The sequence below is a fragment of the Muscardinus avellanarius genome (genome assembly GCF_963383645.1).
Source record: "Muscardinus avellanarius genome assembly, chromosome: 5".
Lineage (NCBI taxonomy): Eukaryota > Metazoa > Chordata > Mammalia > Rodentia > Gliridae > Muscardinus > Muscardinus avellanarius.
In genome coordinates this window covers 80,042,524-80,057,810 of record NC_137790.1, presented here as the reverse complement: position 1 = coordinate 80,057,810, position 15,287 = coordinate 80,042,524, and the positions used below count along the sequence as shown (strand labels likewise).

Here is a 15,287-nt window from a genome sequence, read left to right as displayed (position 1 = left end):
CATTTATTTAGCCATGCATTCATTCATTCTCTCCTTTAATCATTACCACACTCATTGATTTCTGACTCACTTTTATTTAGGTCTTATGAGGTACCAGCATTACACTAAGAGTCATGGAGGATATACAGTGAATCAGGCACAGTCCTTTTCCATGAAGTAAGAAGTCAACATTATGGAAGCAATACCATTGATTCAAAATTACCTTGTGCATTATAAGCATTATAAGCACAACTCAACCCAACATTATGATTAGGTGCAATAGGTCAAGTGTTTCCTCAATAGGATATATGTTCCCTGTATCCTCACAGTATGTGATTCCTGGGAATGGAATTGTGTGCGAGTTTCAGAAGCCCTTAGAGACATCAAGCTAAAGGATGGGCTCTTGCATTATAGGGAGTGTGGATGTGACCCTAATATTTGAGATTGGAATTGGTTTTGCAGGATTCAGTGCCCCAGGAAGACAGCAGAGTGCCACTCTGAGCTGGCATGGAGAGCAAAATAAAAACTGTAAAAAGTAAAAACTGCAGCTTAGATAGTATATATATATATTTTAAAATATATATATATTTAGATATTATATATATTTAGATAGTATATATATTTAGATTTAGATATATATATCTAAATATATATATCTAAATATATATAGATATATATCTAATATATATATAGATATATATCTAAATATATATCTAATATTTAGATAGTATATATATTTTAAAAGGGGATATATATATATATATATATATATATATATATATATCCCCTTTTAAAAATTCCATTTGAGCTGTTACTCTTTTAATTGAGCTTTGTTGGATTATGGGTCATGACTGGCCATGAGAGGACAATGTGAGGGTATAGCACATGATGGCCTTGCAGCCTGTTCTTGTCAGGGTAGAAACAAATGCACATGGAAGTGACCCACATCCACTTCAGTTCTAGCCTCAGCAACATAGACACCTGCTCTGCTCAGATAAATATTAAAAGGCAAAACTATCAACCACATTGCCTTAGGAAGGATGAGAGAGTCGGGATGGGAGGTGAGCCAGGATACTTTGGGCAGATGTTTTCCAACAGGCAGGGAGTTGTTACTATTCATTTTCAACACAGAAGATGGAGCAGAAAACACAGTGAGAAGAGGCAAGCATGTGAAGCCTGGATCATTTTTCCAAGTCTAAAATAAATATGGGCTTTCATCCTTTCTCTGAATTTACATATAATCCCAGAAAAGTAAGAAACCCAGATTCAAAAAAAGTAAAAGATAAAGGGTACTTATATGGGCCTCCAAACTTACTGCCATTCTTAATGATCATAAGTTTTGGGTATTTATTCATGCATTTTTCATGCATTCCACAAACATCCCCGTGAGCTTAGTGCTAGACATGAAGCTTGATACAGAAATGAATGAGACATAGCCCTTGCCCCAAACCCTTGCCTAAAAGAACTTGAACTATAACCACCAGTGAATCATGCTTCAAAGGATAACAACAAGAGCCTGCGGGTATGGATCTCTGCATCTAAAACCTCATCGCTCCCCTAAAGTGCCTTCTCAGGAATAAGCATACATCAGGGATAGCAAAGGGTAGAAGGAGCCTAACAGAGCTGAACCATATCTAATTTTATGAATCTCTGAAATATAAAAGCAAAGAATTTCTACCCTGAAGTTTTACCAAGCCAATTGCCACTAGAAAAATTCTATATCATGACTTGTATTCTAAAATGTCATATTACATTTAGAAATACATGGGGCCACAAACATAAGGAAAACAATATGAGACTCTGTATTTTGGATGCATTAGGTAGGCACCTTGGACAACTATCCAGTAGGTCAAGCTTCTACACAACCCTTCACATTTGGCTCTGCACCTTGCCCTCTACAACTCCCATCTGAGAATTTTGGCTCAATGGGGCTAACTCACACTGTACTCCCCAATTATGATCTTAATTCTAAATGCTATTTATTTATTTTGGTACTAGGGATTGAAGCCAGGGGCATTCTCTGAGATATATCCCAGCTTTATTTCTTTTGAAATAGGGCCTTGAACTTGCAATCCATCTCTCTCAGCCTCCCAAGCACTGGAATTATAGTCATGTACCATTACAATTGACTCTCCTTTCTGTTTATATAAGTCCTGCTCATCTTTCGAGCCACTGAAACCTTCCCTCATGGCCTGAGCTCTTAAATTCAACTGCTGGACCATTTACTCTATTGTTTGGATGTTAACTGAGTTAGAGAAAATTTATTGGGCACCTCTCACCAAGTGTCAGGCATAAGATTCTCTGGGCTGTCTTTATATATTCTTTACTAAAACTGAAGTCATTCAGGGCAAGGCTCTATCTCATTCTCTATTCACCACATTTCCAAGCACAACATTTAAAAAGAGCTCTATGAGTTTTATTGATGATGAAAATTATACTATCAACACTATGACTGTGAAATAACCATGACATGAACCAAGGTTAGAAAATAGATATAGTGAGTGAAGGGCTTGGAGATACCCTGCAAAGACAAATCAGAAAAATGTAATGTGATTCTGGCTATAGGTGAAGACTAAGAAAGAGTTAAAAGTGCACTGAGACTCAGCACCTCGATGACCAGCTCTAAGGATCAAATCATCCTGAAGAGCAGGGAATGTAGAGTTGGGAAGAGGACCTGCTTTGGAGGTGGAAGAGCTCATCAAGTTTGGGGTGAGGAAGGGCACAGCTGCAGATGCCAGGGTTCAGGAGATGTGTCAGACTTCCTTGCTGATATTCAGCCAGGGGCATGGAGCTTCAGGCCTCTCCCATGTAGTAACCTGTTCATTCTGATGCCCCAGGTGTCATGCTGGAGAACTCCATGGTCATCTTTTGTGTATACACATCAAACTTGATGATGACTTCCACATCACTCACCATGGAAATGCTCAGAAGTCACCCCAATGTGTGGGAGACATAGGGAAATAAGGGTTATGCACAAAATATATAATCTAATGTGTTATTATTAATTACATTTAAGACATACATAGAGATAGGATAAAAATGAGAGTGGAGTAAAGGAGGTATATTGGGAAAATAAACGGCTCTTCTTTCCCCTTCTGTAATCAACTGCAATATTTTTTGGATATTTTCTGATTTTTATTTTGGAGACATACAATAGTCTTTGGAGAAACTATCTAAAGACATGTTTCGCTTCTGTTTTTTTCACCCACCCCAAAGTTCTGAGGATGGGTCTAGCATACAAAACAAAAGAAGAGAGCCAGAATACTCTCAGGTTTTAACTATTAAGTCAAGCTTTCAGCTATCCACACAATACACCCATCTATTCTTTAAAGTTCAGCAAAAGCAACTTTTGAATGGTTTTTGCCAGCATTTCCAGGCAGCACGAATTGCCCTTTACCTGGTTATTCATTAGTGCTTCACCCAAAGGTCTATGCTAGAGTTTATTACTTAAAGTAGAGATAAATTCTGTCTTCAGAGAAAGATAAAGTCCACTGGTCATGGGAATGGGAGGACAGAAGTGGCTTACCTGATGAGGTGTGGCACACACTCAATGTTGGCTATTTTCGAGGTGAAAGGGGATGCCACGGATGCTTCCTGCTCTGACAGCGAGATGCCTGCATGAGCCATTTTCAAAGCCTGGAATGATCCATTATATGTGTCATACCTGTGATTCCTCAAACCAAGCTCTAACTACTAGAACACCATACTCCAGAGCTGCAGCCCAGTGTCTTTCAGCTCTGGATATCTGTTCACATTGTCCCTCTACTTGGAATGCTCCATCTCCCTTGATCCACAAAAGTATTCATAAAAGTGGGACCAACTAAATGGTGATCCACAGATAGAATGGTGGTGTGTGTTTGTGCACATGTGTGTGCATGTTGTGTGTCCACATAACATACTAGCTGAGGGAGGTGCAGATGTCACAATGAAATAGTAGCACTCATTCAAAAATGTATTAAAACAGTGACTGAATTTGGATGGACAATGGCTGTTGACCTTCACCGTCTCAGTTCTTATACTCAGAAGATCATCATAAAAAACAGGGAGAGATTCAATCTCCATCTTTCCCTGCTCTGCCAGATCCAGTCAGCCAGATAACTGCTGGAGTGAGAGACATGGGACATACAGCACTGTCCCTGGAGACAGAGATCAGATCATATTCCACAGATTAATTGCAGCACATGTGTTATTCATTAAAGTAGTGGCTAATTCATTTCTCACCCAGACTGAAAACTGTCCAGGGAGTACACACCAAGTGGACTAGCCCAGACAGGCCAGAAAGCCTTGTATCCTACAGAAACTGTGGGGGCATAAAATAAAGTTTTGTATTTAGGTAGTTCTGTAACAATACAAAATACCTGGTACCATAATTGGTATATGCTTGATTGAAATCCAATAAACATTACATTTCTTTCTTCCTCTTTTCTTCCTTAGGATCTTATCAATTATATAATTTAGGATCATCTACCATATGTTAATTTAATGCATGATTCTTCCTGCCCCTTTGAGGGGCAAAAACTATCTTTTTTAAGCTTTCTATACCTATTTTTTGTTCTAAACTCCACATAACTGATAGGAGTTTGTATTCATTCTATGTTTTGAAGAACAGACTAGCCAGGCATGGTGGCGCATGCTTGTAATTCCCCGAGCTTGGGAGGTGGAGACAGGAGGATCGCACAGGTTCGAAGCCAGCTGCACTGGTGAAAGAGACCCTGTTTCCATATAAAAATATAAAAATTAGGAGTCTGGGAGTGTAGCCCAGAGGTAGAAGGGTTTCCAGCAACCCCAGTACCACCAAAAAAAAAAAAAAAGGCAGGTGTGGTGGTGCATGCTTGTAATCCCAGCATTCAGGAGGCTGAGACTGAAGGATTGCAGTTTGTGGACAGCCTCAGCTACTTAGTGAGGCCCTCTGCAACTCAGTAAGACCTGGTTTCAAAATAAAGAATACAAATAGGGCAGGGGGTGTAGCTTAGAGGTAAAATGCCCCTGGGTTTCATCCCCAGACTCACACACACACACACACACACACACACACACACACACACACAAGAACAGAATATTAACCAGCATTTTCTCATCAAACATAAGGCAGAAATTTTTATAAAGAATATCTATAAATGGTTTATTGCAGAACTTTGTAGATAAAATATTTAAAAGAAAAGTAAAATAAATACCTACATTTCAGATATCTAATAAGCTTTGGAAATACAAAGCAATCTTCTTCCCTCCTTTTTCCCCCCCTCAATACTGGGGATGAAACCCAGGGCCTCATACATGCTGGGCAAGCACTCTACCACTGAGCCATATCCCCAACCCTAATTTTTTTTCGTTTTGTGGTACTGGGATTGAACCCACATATTTTTATATTTTGAAACAGAGGCTCATTAAGTTGCTGTTGGTTTTGCTAAATTGCTGAGGCTGGCCTTGAACCTGTGATCCTTCAGTGTCAGCCTCCCAATTACTGGGATTACAGGTATGTACCTCTGCACCTCGCTTCCAGCCTTCTTCTTCACTTCTTGTCCCACAATAAGATGTTAAGAAATTTTTATGCAAGCAACCCTCAATATAGACTATTGTTTCAAACAGACCTTTAAAGCTCAGAAAATAAAGTGTATTTACTTTCTACTTTCCATGAGAAATAATTTGAGAACCATCTCATTTAGATTTTGTTATAGTATGTACTAACCAAATAGTTTTAAGATTTTACCAAGTATAAGAGGTTTATGTAAGGCTAACTTTCAAAACTTACCCCCAAGTTGGAAATTTGACAGGAATAAATACAATTTACACATAATTGAAAACTTCAATAATCAGTTTCAAACTTTTTCTTAATAAGACTTTAATAGTTGCATGCTCTTGGGCAGAGACACTTCAACCCCGCCCCCCACCCTTATTTCCTTATTGATAAAAGGAAAGATTGAGACCAGCTTAATCTGGTAAAATCTCTCCTGGATCTGAAACACGGGAGTCTATGTAGCATTCCTTTGTTTTCGTCAGTCCAGGAGTTGATGGAGAACAGCTAAGGTTACCTCTCTCCACTTCAGCTCACACAAGACAGCTGTGGGTGTGAGCAGTCAAAGCTCAAGGGACACAGGCCTCAGGGGTGTTGGGTCCTCACCAGGGAAAGCAAGGAGCTGCCTGCATTAGCCAAGGTCATCTCTACTCACCCCACAGTCATTGGCGCCATCTCCACACATGCCCACATAGTAACTGCAAGGGAAAGGGCATGAAAAATTAATAACTTAGCATCTCACGTGTATCATTTCCATCATAAATAACTCACATGCGATGTGTGACTGAACACATGTGGACACAGGCTGAAGGAAAGGGACTTGGAGAAATATAGTCCCAGAGGAAAGAGGCTGTTGCGTTATTTAAATTGTTTCAATCAATCACATTGAAAGGGTAGTGATACCGCCAAGGACGTCGGCAAAGACAGTAATTGCACACTTCAAAAGAAGTCCTGTTTGATTATATCTGCCAACTCCAAGCTTAAAAGTGTGCAGTCATGATTATTGCACTTCCAACATAGCCTAATGCAGAGATCATAGCCTAGCCTGATGGATTGGTTGTAAGGGGAGGACTGGGGATTGAACCTTAGGACATTCTACCCCCAAGCTACACCACTAGCCCTTTTTATTTTTTGTTTTGAGGCAGGTGTTGCTAGGTTGCTGAGAGACTCTTAAGTTGCTGAAGTTGGTCTTAAACCTGTGATCCACCTGTCTCAGCCTCCCAAGAACAGGGGTGGCAGGTGTGCACTGCCACACCTGAAACCTGGCTAGGTTTTGATTGTTGACTGCTGCTGAGAGTTTAGAGTTCAAACACTAGGAGACACATTTGGGATATCGTTTCACAGATATAACCAGAGACATAAAAGATTCTGGATGCATTTCAGTGACGATGAGGTAATAAACTCCCCATCTATACCAGTTTGATATGCAAATGGGATATAAATAGAAGGGTACAAATTAAAGCTTCTCCCAGGGTTAGAAAGTTCTGATGCAAGACACAGTCTGTCTGCCATTATGAGTAAACAATATATTATAGGTGCTAATTAATGGTAATACTAAAGATTCAGTGGCATTTTCCAAAACCAGATAAAACTATAAAAATCAATAAATAAAGTTCACTTGGAATAGTCATATAATTAGTCAGAACATAATAAATGACCCTTCTTATAGGTAAAAAATGGCCAATGTGTGGAAATTCATGTGGTTTGAATGACCAAAACACCAAGAGGAAGAGGGGGAAATTGAGAAGACGGCGCATTCCTCTGAGAGAACTCAGCTTTTCAGAATTGGGCATTTGAGTTGATGGTGTTTTCTGGGCACTTGAGACAGGTGACTCTCTTCAGATAACATACCATAATGGCCATGTGAGTGAACTAGTCATTGAAGATACTAGTCACTTCTCCCTCCTGAAAGCACTGTGGGAGTTACAGGTACTGGTTGAGACTTCCCTATGGACACATGGGCACCGAATGCACTGGGAAAGGCAGGATCCTGACGCAATGGACTACCTATCACCAGTTATCCTTTGTACTTTCTCAGATCTTCAGGCCAGGAACTGTAATGCTCCCAGGAGTGCTAGGTGGTCTTATCACAGCAGGAGCCATTTTGCTCTGATATGTCCTGGTCATTTATGTTCTTGAGTGAGATAAGACATTATTGTTTTACTTTGGTGTCTATATCTAATCCCTGTCAAGTGCCATTTCACTTCTTGACAAGAGGACTGGAAGTTGTTCACAATCTTCTCATGGACCAACCTGATAATTTCACGGGATAATATATACAGTCCCACTTCTCTTATTCTGAGCATATATGGACTTGTTATTTCTTTTCTCTATGTGTAAGCAGCAATTCTTCCTCTAAGATGTGAATTATGGGCCACAAAATTTACTGCTTTTTGAGGTAGGCAGTTTCTTATTTATTGGTGCATTGTAATTAAACATTGTAGTGAAATCTAAAGAAATGCATTCATAGATGCACACAATGTCTCTTGGCTACTTCCCTCTACACCCTTCCCCCTCTCCATCTATGCTAGTGAGAGCATTCGTGATACATTCAGATATGAGAAGGGCATTATTTGTTCTGTTTTCTTCCTCTACCATTTTAGTTCCCTCTCACTCCTTCTACTACTCTCCTGGTCTTCTCCTTCTTATGAAATTCCTTTTCTTTAAAATATTTTCTCTTTAGCTTCCACATAAGAGAGGAAACATGTAGGCCTTGATTTTTCTGAGTGTGCATAGATCACAATTTGTTATTCTTTTATCTGTTGACAGACAGCTACGTTGATTCCATAATGGCTATTATAAATTATGCTATAAACATGGGTTTGCATGTATCACTGTAGTATGCTGACTTGAATTCTTTTGGAAAGTTACTGAAGAGTGGTATAGGTGGGTTGTAAGGTGATTCTATTCCTTGTCTTTTGAGGAACCTCCATACTTATCTCCATAGTTGCATTAATTTACAATCCCACCAACAGTGTATAAGTGTTCACTTCCTCCATATCCTTGCCAGAATTTATTATTATTGGGATTATTTTTTGTGTGTATTGTAGTGGGGAAGGAACCCAGGGACATTCTACCTCCAAGATATACTCTTTTAATTCTTTATTTTGAAACAGGATGTTACTAAGTTGTAGAGGGTCTCACTAAGTAGCTGAGACTGGCCTAGAATCTGTGATCCTCCGGTCTCAACCTCTAAGTACTGGAATTACAAGCATACACTATCACGCCCCGCTTATTATTGGTATTCTTTTTTTTTTTTTTTTTTTTTTTGGTGGTACTGGGGTTCCTGGAAGCCTTTCTACCTCCGGGCTATACTCCCAGACCTATTTTTTATACTTTTTTATTTGGAAATAGGGTCTCCTAAGCCAGCGCGTGTGGCTGGCTTCAAACCTGCATGATCCTCCTGTCTCCGCCTCCCAAGCGCGGGGATTACAAGCGACACCACGCCCGGCCTATTATTGGTATTCTTAATGATTGAGGTAGGCAGCTACTTGAATGGCTCTCAATGGTCCCAACCTCATGGTACTCATACTGTTGTGAAATCCACACCCTGGAGTGTGGGCTGGACCTAGTGACTTGCTTCTAATGAAGAGATGACAGTAAAATGGATAGGATGACTTCTGAGACTAGGATTTGAAAAGGCAATCTCTTTCTCTTTCTCTCATGCTTACTCAGTCTTATGAAAGCTAGCTACCACACTATGAGCTTTATTATTTGAATGGCACTTATGTCAAGGAATTGCGAGTGGCTTTTTCCAATTATCAGTGAAAACTAAGGCCCTTAGTCCAGCTACCTATGAGGAACTGAATCCATCTAACAGCATATGAGAGAGGTGGATGGCAGATCCGGTCCCAAGGAAGCACTGTGAGGACTGTAGTCCTGATTACATCCTGTGAGGCACCCTGAACCAAAGGCTTATCTGAGGCAAGATTCCTGACCCACAGAAATGCAAAATAATAAATGGTGTTATTCTAAGCCACTAAGGATTGTGGAAATATGTTATGCAGAATAGATAACAAATACATTCTCCTTTCATGCTCTACCACTTACTTTAATTTCTGAAATTCTTCAATGAGGCTTGATTTCTGCCCAGGAGACATTCTTGCAAAAATGGTTCCATTCACCAGAATCTAAAGAGAAAAATAACCACTGCAATAAGATTAGGAAGAAGAACATTATTATAAAAATGGAAGTCCTGAAAAATCATTCCTGGCCACTGATTTAATATAACATTGGGCGATATGTCATTAACCCCAATGTCAGAAAAGGGAATAAAGGGACTTAAGGCTTTAATATTGAACTTTCACTTTTGGTCCTCCATCACAACTCTATTACTTTTTTCCAGACCATTTTTCCAAGATGAGATGACCCCTAATTAATAATAACAACTAAGGAGCAGCGGGGCATAGAAATAAAAATGCCCAAGGAAGCACAACTCTTTTCACTCCCCAGTGTCTCCATAGCTGCGGCACAGGCAGAGAACAGAGCAGTACACTGGAGAGTAAGAAACAACATTCTGTTCTCAGCACTGTCCCAGCAAGCTGTGCAGACCTCAAGCAAGTGACTTAACCTCTCTGAGTCTCGGTTTCCCATCTCCACAATGAGGAACTGGACTAAGAACTTCCTAGATGTCTTTGTGTATCTGGATTCCACTATCTTTGGTGGAATGACAGAATTTTTTAAGGCACTGCTAACAGATAGCTGCTGCCCTCCGCTTATGGTTTATCTCCACATCGACAACACAACCCTGCACAGCACTATTTTAGAACAGGACACACAGAGGACAAGATAACAAATGATTTTGAGAATAAACGTTGGAGCTTTTGTTTCTTCCTGCTGTAAATTAAGAATCCAGACAGGAAGGGGAATTAGCACTCAACCTGACGTGAGCTGGTGGCTCACAGAGAGAGGCTTATCCACCGATTAGGCAGCCTGCGGGAAACTATCTGGGAATCCTCCAATGTAGGAGGGAAGGACAAAGGCTGAGATTGGACTGACCACAAGGGTGGGAGACTGAAAAGGAGTGTGTGTGTGTGTGTGTGTGTGTGTGTGTGTGTACATAAGCTAGCTATTACCATTAGTTTGTTCAATTGCTTCAAAAAATAGGGAGGCAGATTATTATTTTCTTTCAGTGCCTAAACTCCTTCAACCAGGCAGGTAGAGAAGGCAGGAGACCAGGAACCATGTGCATGAGCAGCACTCCCTTCAGAGCCCTCATGCTCTAACTCAGACGACCTCAGTGATCCCTACTGTCCTCTTTCTCCCTCCCCGTTATGCTCCACTAATTTGAAGAGTAAACAAAATGCATCATTTCCCCAGTACTCACTTTGGGAAGCAAGCTGTTGAAATGCTGAAATATCACTTGGTATGATTTTCCACTCATTGCAAAATGGTAACCGCTCCCTCTTTCCCCATCAGGTATTGAACTGTTTCCAATATTAATGTAGGCATCCTAAAATTGAGAGGGTGTTATTTCTACATTGGCTCTTAAAGAGTGTCTCTGTTTTTCTGGATTTTGTGGAAGGAAGTGTATTCGTGGTGTACAATAAAGTGAGAGACAGCAAATGCAGAATGTGCAATTTGCTCATGGGGCTTTGACCCATGGGAGGATGACACTCAAAATATCCCCTCCCCCAATTATGTGAACATATGCTCCTCTGACTATGTAGTGCTCTGGCTCCTTTCCTGTGAGATAAAAAATTGTGAGGTTAGTCTGCTGAGGAAATCATTCCAAGGTACCAATTAGTAATCACAAGGAAGACTAGGAATCCTCCTTCTACTTCACCCTGCTCCTCCTCACACATCCTTGTATCTTAGGAGCTATTATTGTTAGTTTGTTCAATTGCTTCAAAAAGTAGGGAGACAGATTCTTTTTTTTTTTAAGTGCCTAAACTTCTTTAAGCACCTGATCTCTGACCCTGTGACCCTGCCAAAATGGATGACCCGTTTGCTCATGGTGCCCAGAATCTCTTCCACATCCTACATTCCATTGCACCAACACCACTCCCTTTCTGAAGTCCCTTCCTCCCGTCTTGGCCCTGTCAGGGCTCCCCTCCTGCTGTGTTCTAGCCCCTAGCTCCCAGCTTGGGAGGAAGCAGCCGATGCCTGTGTATCCATCATGTCAATAGCTGATCATGCCTTCTCGTGCAACATTTCTCAGAGGTCCTTACCTTTACATAAGACTCTGAATTCAAATAGTAGAGGAGATGAAAATACTTTACTCACTGGAGAAATTTGTGTTGGGGAAAGCTCTGTATTTGGAAGAAAAAAAATCTCCCGGGCTGAATTGGGAGACAAGGTAAAGATAGCCTTCCTCTTTGAGCACCAGCAGCAAAACAACTAACAAAACATGCTCTACAGTACACCAAGTGAAAGGAGGACAGGAATCCCATTAGCTTGTCCTAGGAAGGTTGGGAAAGGAGGTGTGGTGGAGAGAGACAGAGAGAAGAAAGAAGAGGAAGGCTGAGATGAGACTGTGATGTAACTTCTCCCAGTGGTCACTAAACCTTCAATGAAGGTGTTAAAATCGTGAACAGAGAGTGCAAGTGGACTACTTGTTAAAATTAGAGAAAGTCCTGAGTTCTGAATTAGGCAACATACACTGATGCAGAAAGCAAGTGGGTTCAAAAGGAAATTAACACTAGAAATCTATCTACCAAAAACATAGAGAGAGCTGTTATCTTTCACAGCCCATGCAATTGGACTTTGAGCCCTCCCAGGCCAGGACAGGGCCACTGTATACTTAACAATCTGAAAGGCTGGTCAGCCTGGGCAAGGGAGCATTTCTGTAATTCATCACCTGGAGGGCCATCTCTTTGAAGTCACACAGAAGCACAGGTGCTCCCTTAGGTGATGAATGTCAGTCTGGACCCATTTACAGGAAAAAGCTATTCTGCTGCAAGCACACAGACAGTTGCTATCTAGAGAAGCCAACGCCTGTCAACTTCATGTCACAGGCACAGTAGCATCTAAATGTCCGTGGATCCGTGTGGAATCAAACAGATCTGGGTCTTCTTTTTGCTCTGCGACCCACTGCCTTGTGCTTTGGCAAGCTTCCTTCCGTCGGCCTGTTTTCTCATTTGTAAAATGAATAGTTTTCCCTAATGCATAGGGTTATTGTGAAGATCAAATGGGAAATATGAGCATAAATCAGCAGTTCTCAGCCATGACTGCACACTGGAATCATCAGGAAAAAAGGGCCGAAGCAGGCTCCCACCCCAGGGATGCTGATTTAATTGGTGCAGCCTGCATTAGGCGGCTGGAAAACTACCCTGGGTGATTGTGATGTGCAGCTGGGGGCTGAGAAGAGCTGCTGGAAATGCTCTGCAAATTGTCACATTCGGGACAGATGTGAGGGATTATCACTGTGATGACTTCTAGAGGCTAGAAGGCTGGGTCGTGACAGAGCTGTTTTCCATTAGCCCAGACCCATGGAAGGGGCTTCTAATGTTTGCTCACATTCTTCTTCTCAGGTCTAATCTTGTGGCTTTCTGCCAACTGCCAAGTCACAGAAGCAGGAATATGCTCTCCCGGTTCACTGGCTTCAACCATGATCACTTGGCCGCCTGGAGGAATCATTTCAGAATTCTTCGCCACAGTAATGGCCGTTTGAAGATTATCACCTAAAAGACAAAGAAACTTTGCATAAGTACAAACTTCCTTTTGGCAACCAGAAGTCAGCTCTCCCTCCTCCACCTTGCTCAGTGCTCTTTGGGGCATTTATTGCTTTATGCATTCATATTTCTCTCTGCCCAAGCCTTTTTGTCTCTATGCTCGCCTCTCTTTTTTTAAGAAGACTCAGCATGGCCTCCAGTCTACTGTGTATTCTCAAAGCATGTATAAATGAATGAAGAAGCCCGTAAGTTCTTATGAATGACTAATTCTCAGGTGACACACAGCATGTGGTTGTTAACATGAGTTCAATCTGAGAGCACAGAGCCGTCCTCAGTATCTGGATCCCAGATAACAAGAAAAGAGAGCACATGGGGCCAGCCTGAGCTTGGGTTTTAAGATCATAAGCTACGTGTGGTTCTTGTGCCATGGGCACAAGGTAACATCTTTTGTGCAGAGGTCTCATTTGGATTCTTGATGACAGCATATCTGTTGTCAAGTTTGCACCTTTACTGTGACCCTACTAGCACTCTGCAGATTCTGGATGGGAGGAGTGGATGTTAGAGAGTATGTGATGGTCTCTGTTTCCAAACTGGTCAATTTGGGAGAGTAGCACAGGTAACTGGACCACAGGGTAACAAGCTCAGCAGCAGAACATATTTCTTATATTTCTTTCTGCTTCGGTTGGTCACATGAACTCACTCAGCCCACACATCTTTTTCTTATGCCAAGGATACAATCAGCTCTCCAGGCTTCTAGAAACAAGCATACCTGTAATCATCACCGTTCTGATGCGAGCCTCGCTCAGCTCCTTCAAGACTGGCTTAGTTTCCTTTTTTAGGCGATTCTCCATTATGAGAAGTCCCAGAAATGTTAACTCTGACTCCACTTTCTCCCTTTGGATTCAGGAGAAAATCAGTCTTAAAATGTAGCTATGTAATCTCCGCAGCTGAATTTATTCCTTTTCTTTAAAACTTTTTTTCTAAGGCAACTAAGTTGAAGAAACTAACAATCAAAAGAATACTTTATTCAATTTATAAAAACCATTAAAATATAGTTGCTACCTTTATTAATATTTGGGGGCTTAACTATAACTGCAAATATGTGAGGTATTTTTGGTTTGACTTGAGATAAATAGATTAGGATTCAACATTTCTCTTCAATTGTTGTATGACTTTTTCAGAAATGATTTTATGAAAATTGTTCAATAAGTCATTCATAAAACATAAAATAAAAAATAAAATCTCTTTCTATGTTTTATTAATGTAATACATGTACATGCTCTTTAAAAATCAAAAAGAACCCAAGAGCTTACAATGAAAACCAATAGGCCCTATGTCTACAACACCTCATCCCTTCTCCTTTCCCACAGGAAACCACTTGTAAATTTTTAGCTACTTCGAGTCTACAACTACATTTATGTTTAAAAAGACTATACTATCTTCCAACTCTTCTGTTAATTTTTAAAATTATGTTAGTTGTATGAATTTTAAATTTCTATTTTTCTCTTTTTTGACATTGCAGTAAAAATTCAGTTTATTCAACATTTATTAGGTACCTTCTGAATACAAGACACTACAGTAGCCGTTGAATAGGAGGTCATTCATTTTAGCCTGCATCTGTGACCACCAGTAAATACATGACACCAGACAGTTTTCAGAATTTGAAACTGGAAGCTTGGAATCTAAATGGGTTACATGAGTTGTGTAGGATGTCTCCTCTTTAAAAAGTAAATTCAAGGTCAGGAACTCTTTCTTGATCCTTCATTGTTCATTTTTCTGTGCAGAGTAGGGTTCAGCTTGTAGCAAGAGAAGAAGGGAAAGGAAGACCCAAGGCACAAGTTCTCTACTTATGGTCAGTTTTTCCCAAATTCAGCTTTGACTCACCTCTTCTGTCTTCTACAGTGCATAGCATGGCTGAGTCTGGGACCCTCCGGGGACCCACAAGGGGGAACTGGCTTTCTTTTCGCTTTTTTTTTCTGACTAGTATAGCCGTCCCCTGTATCTACCCTGTTAATTTAGGTACCACCCCCCCACTCTAAATCTTACAGAAGTGTGTTGAATTATCTCACCTGCACTAAGCACTTCTCTAATTTCCTGTTTATTAATCATGTTAGGAATACTTGGGAGAGAGAAGAAATGAACAAATGGTCATTAGGTTTTCAGGGTTGTATTTTGATGAGAAA

The 15,287-nt window shown here is 40.6% G+C and overlaps 1 protein-coding gene across 1 annotated transcript in view; it reads right to left on the bottom strand.

Moving 5' to 3' along the window:
- Window positions 1-15,287, bottom strand: part of ATP13A5 (ATPase 13A5) — a gene marked incomplete at both ends in the record, with an annotated part of 111,463 nt that overhangs the window by 21,532 nt on the left and 74,644 nt on the right. The window contains 6 exons of the mRNA XM_080696678.1: window positions 3,506-3,615; window positions 6,147-6,189; window positions 9,542-9,621; window positions 10,818-10,943; window positions 12,953-13,113; window positions 13,874-13,998. Coding sequence (XP_080552804.1) covers window positions 3,506-3,615; window positions 6,147-6,189; window positions 9,542-9,621; window positions 10,818-10,943; window positions 12,953-13,113; window positions 13,874-13,998 — 645 coding nt within the window. The remainder of the gene's footprint in view (window positions 1-3,505; window positions 3,616-6,146; window positions 6,190-9,541; window positions 9,622-10,817; window positions 10,944-12,952; window positions 13,114-13,873; window positions 13,999-15,287) is intronic.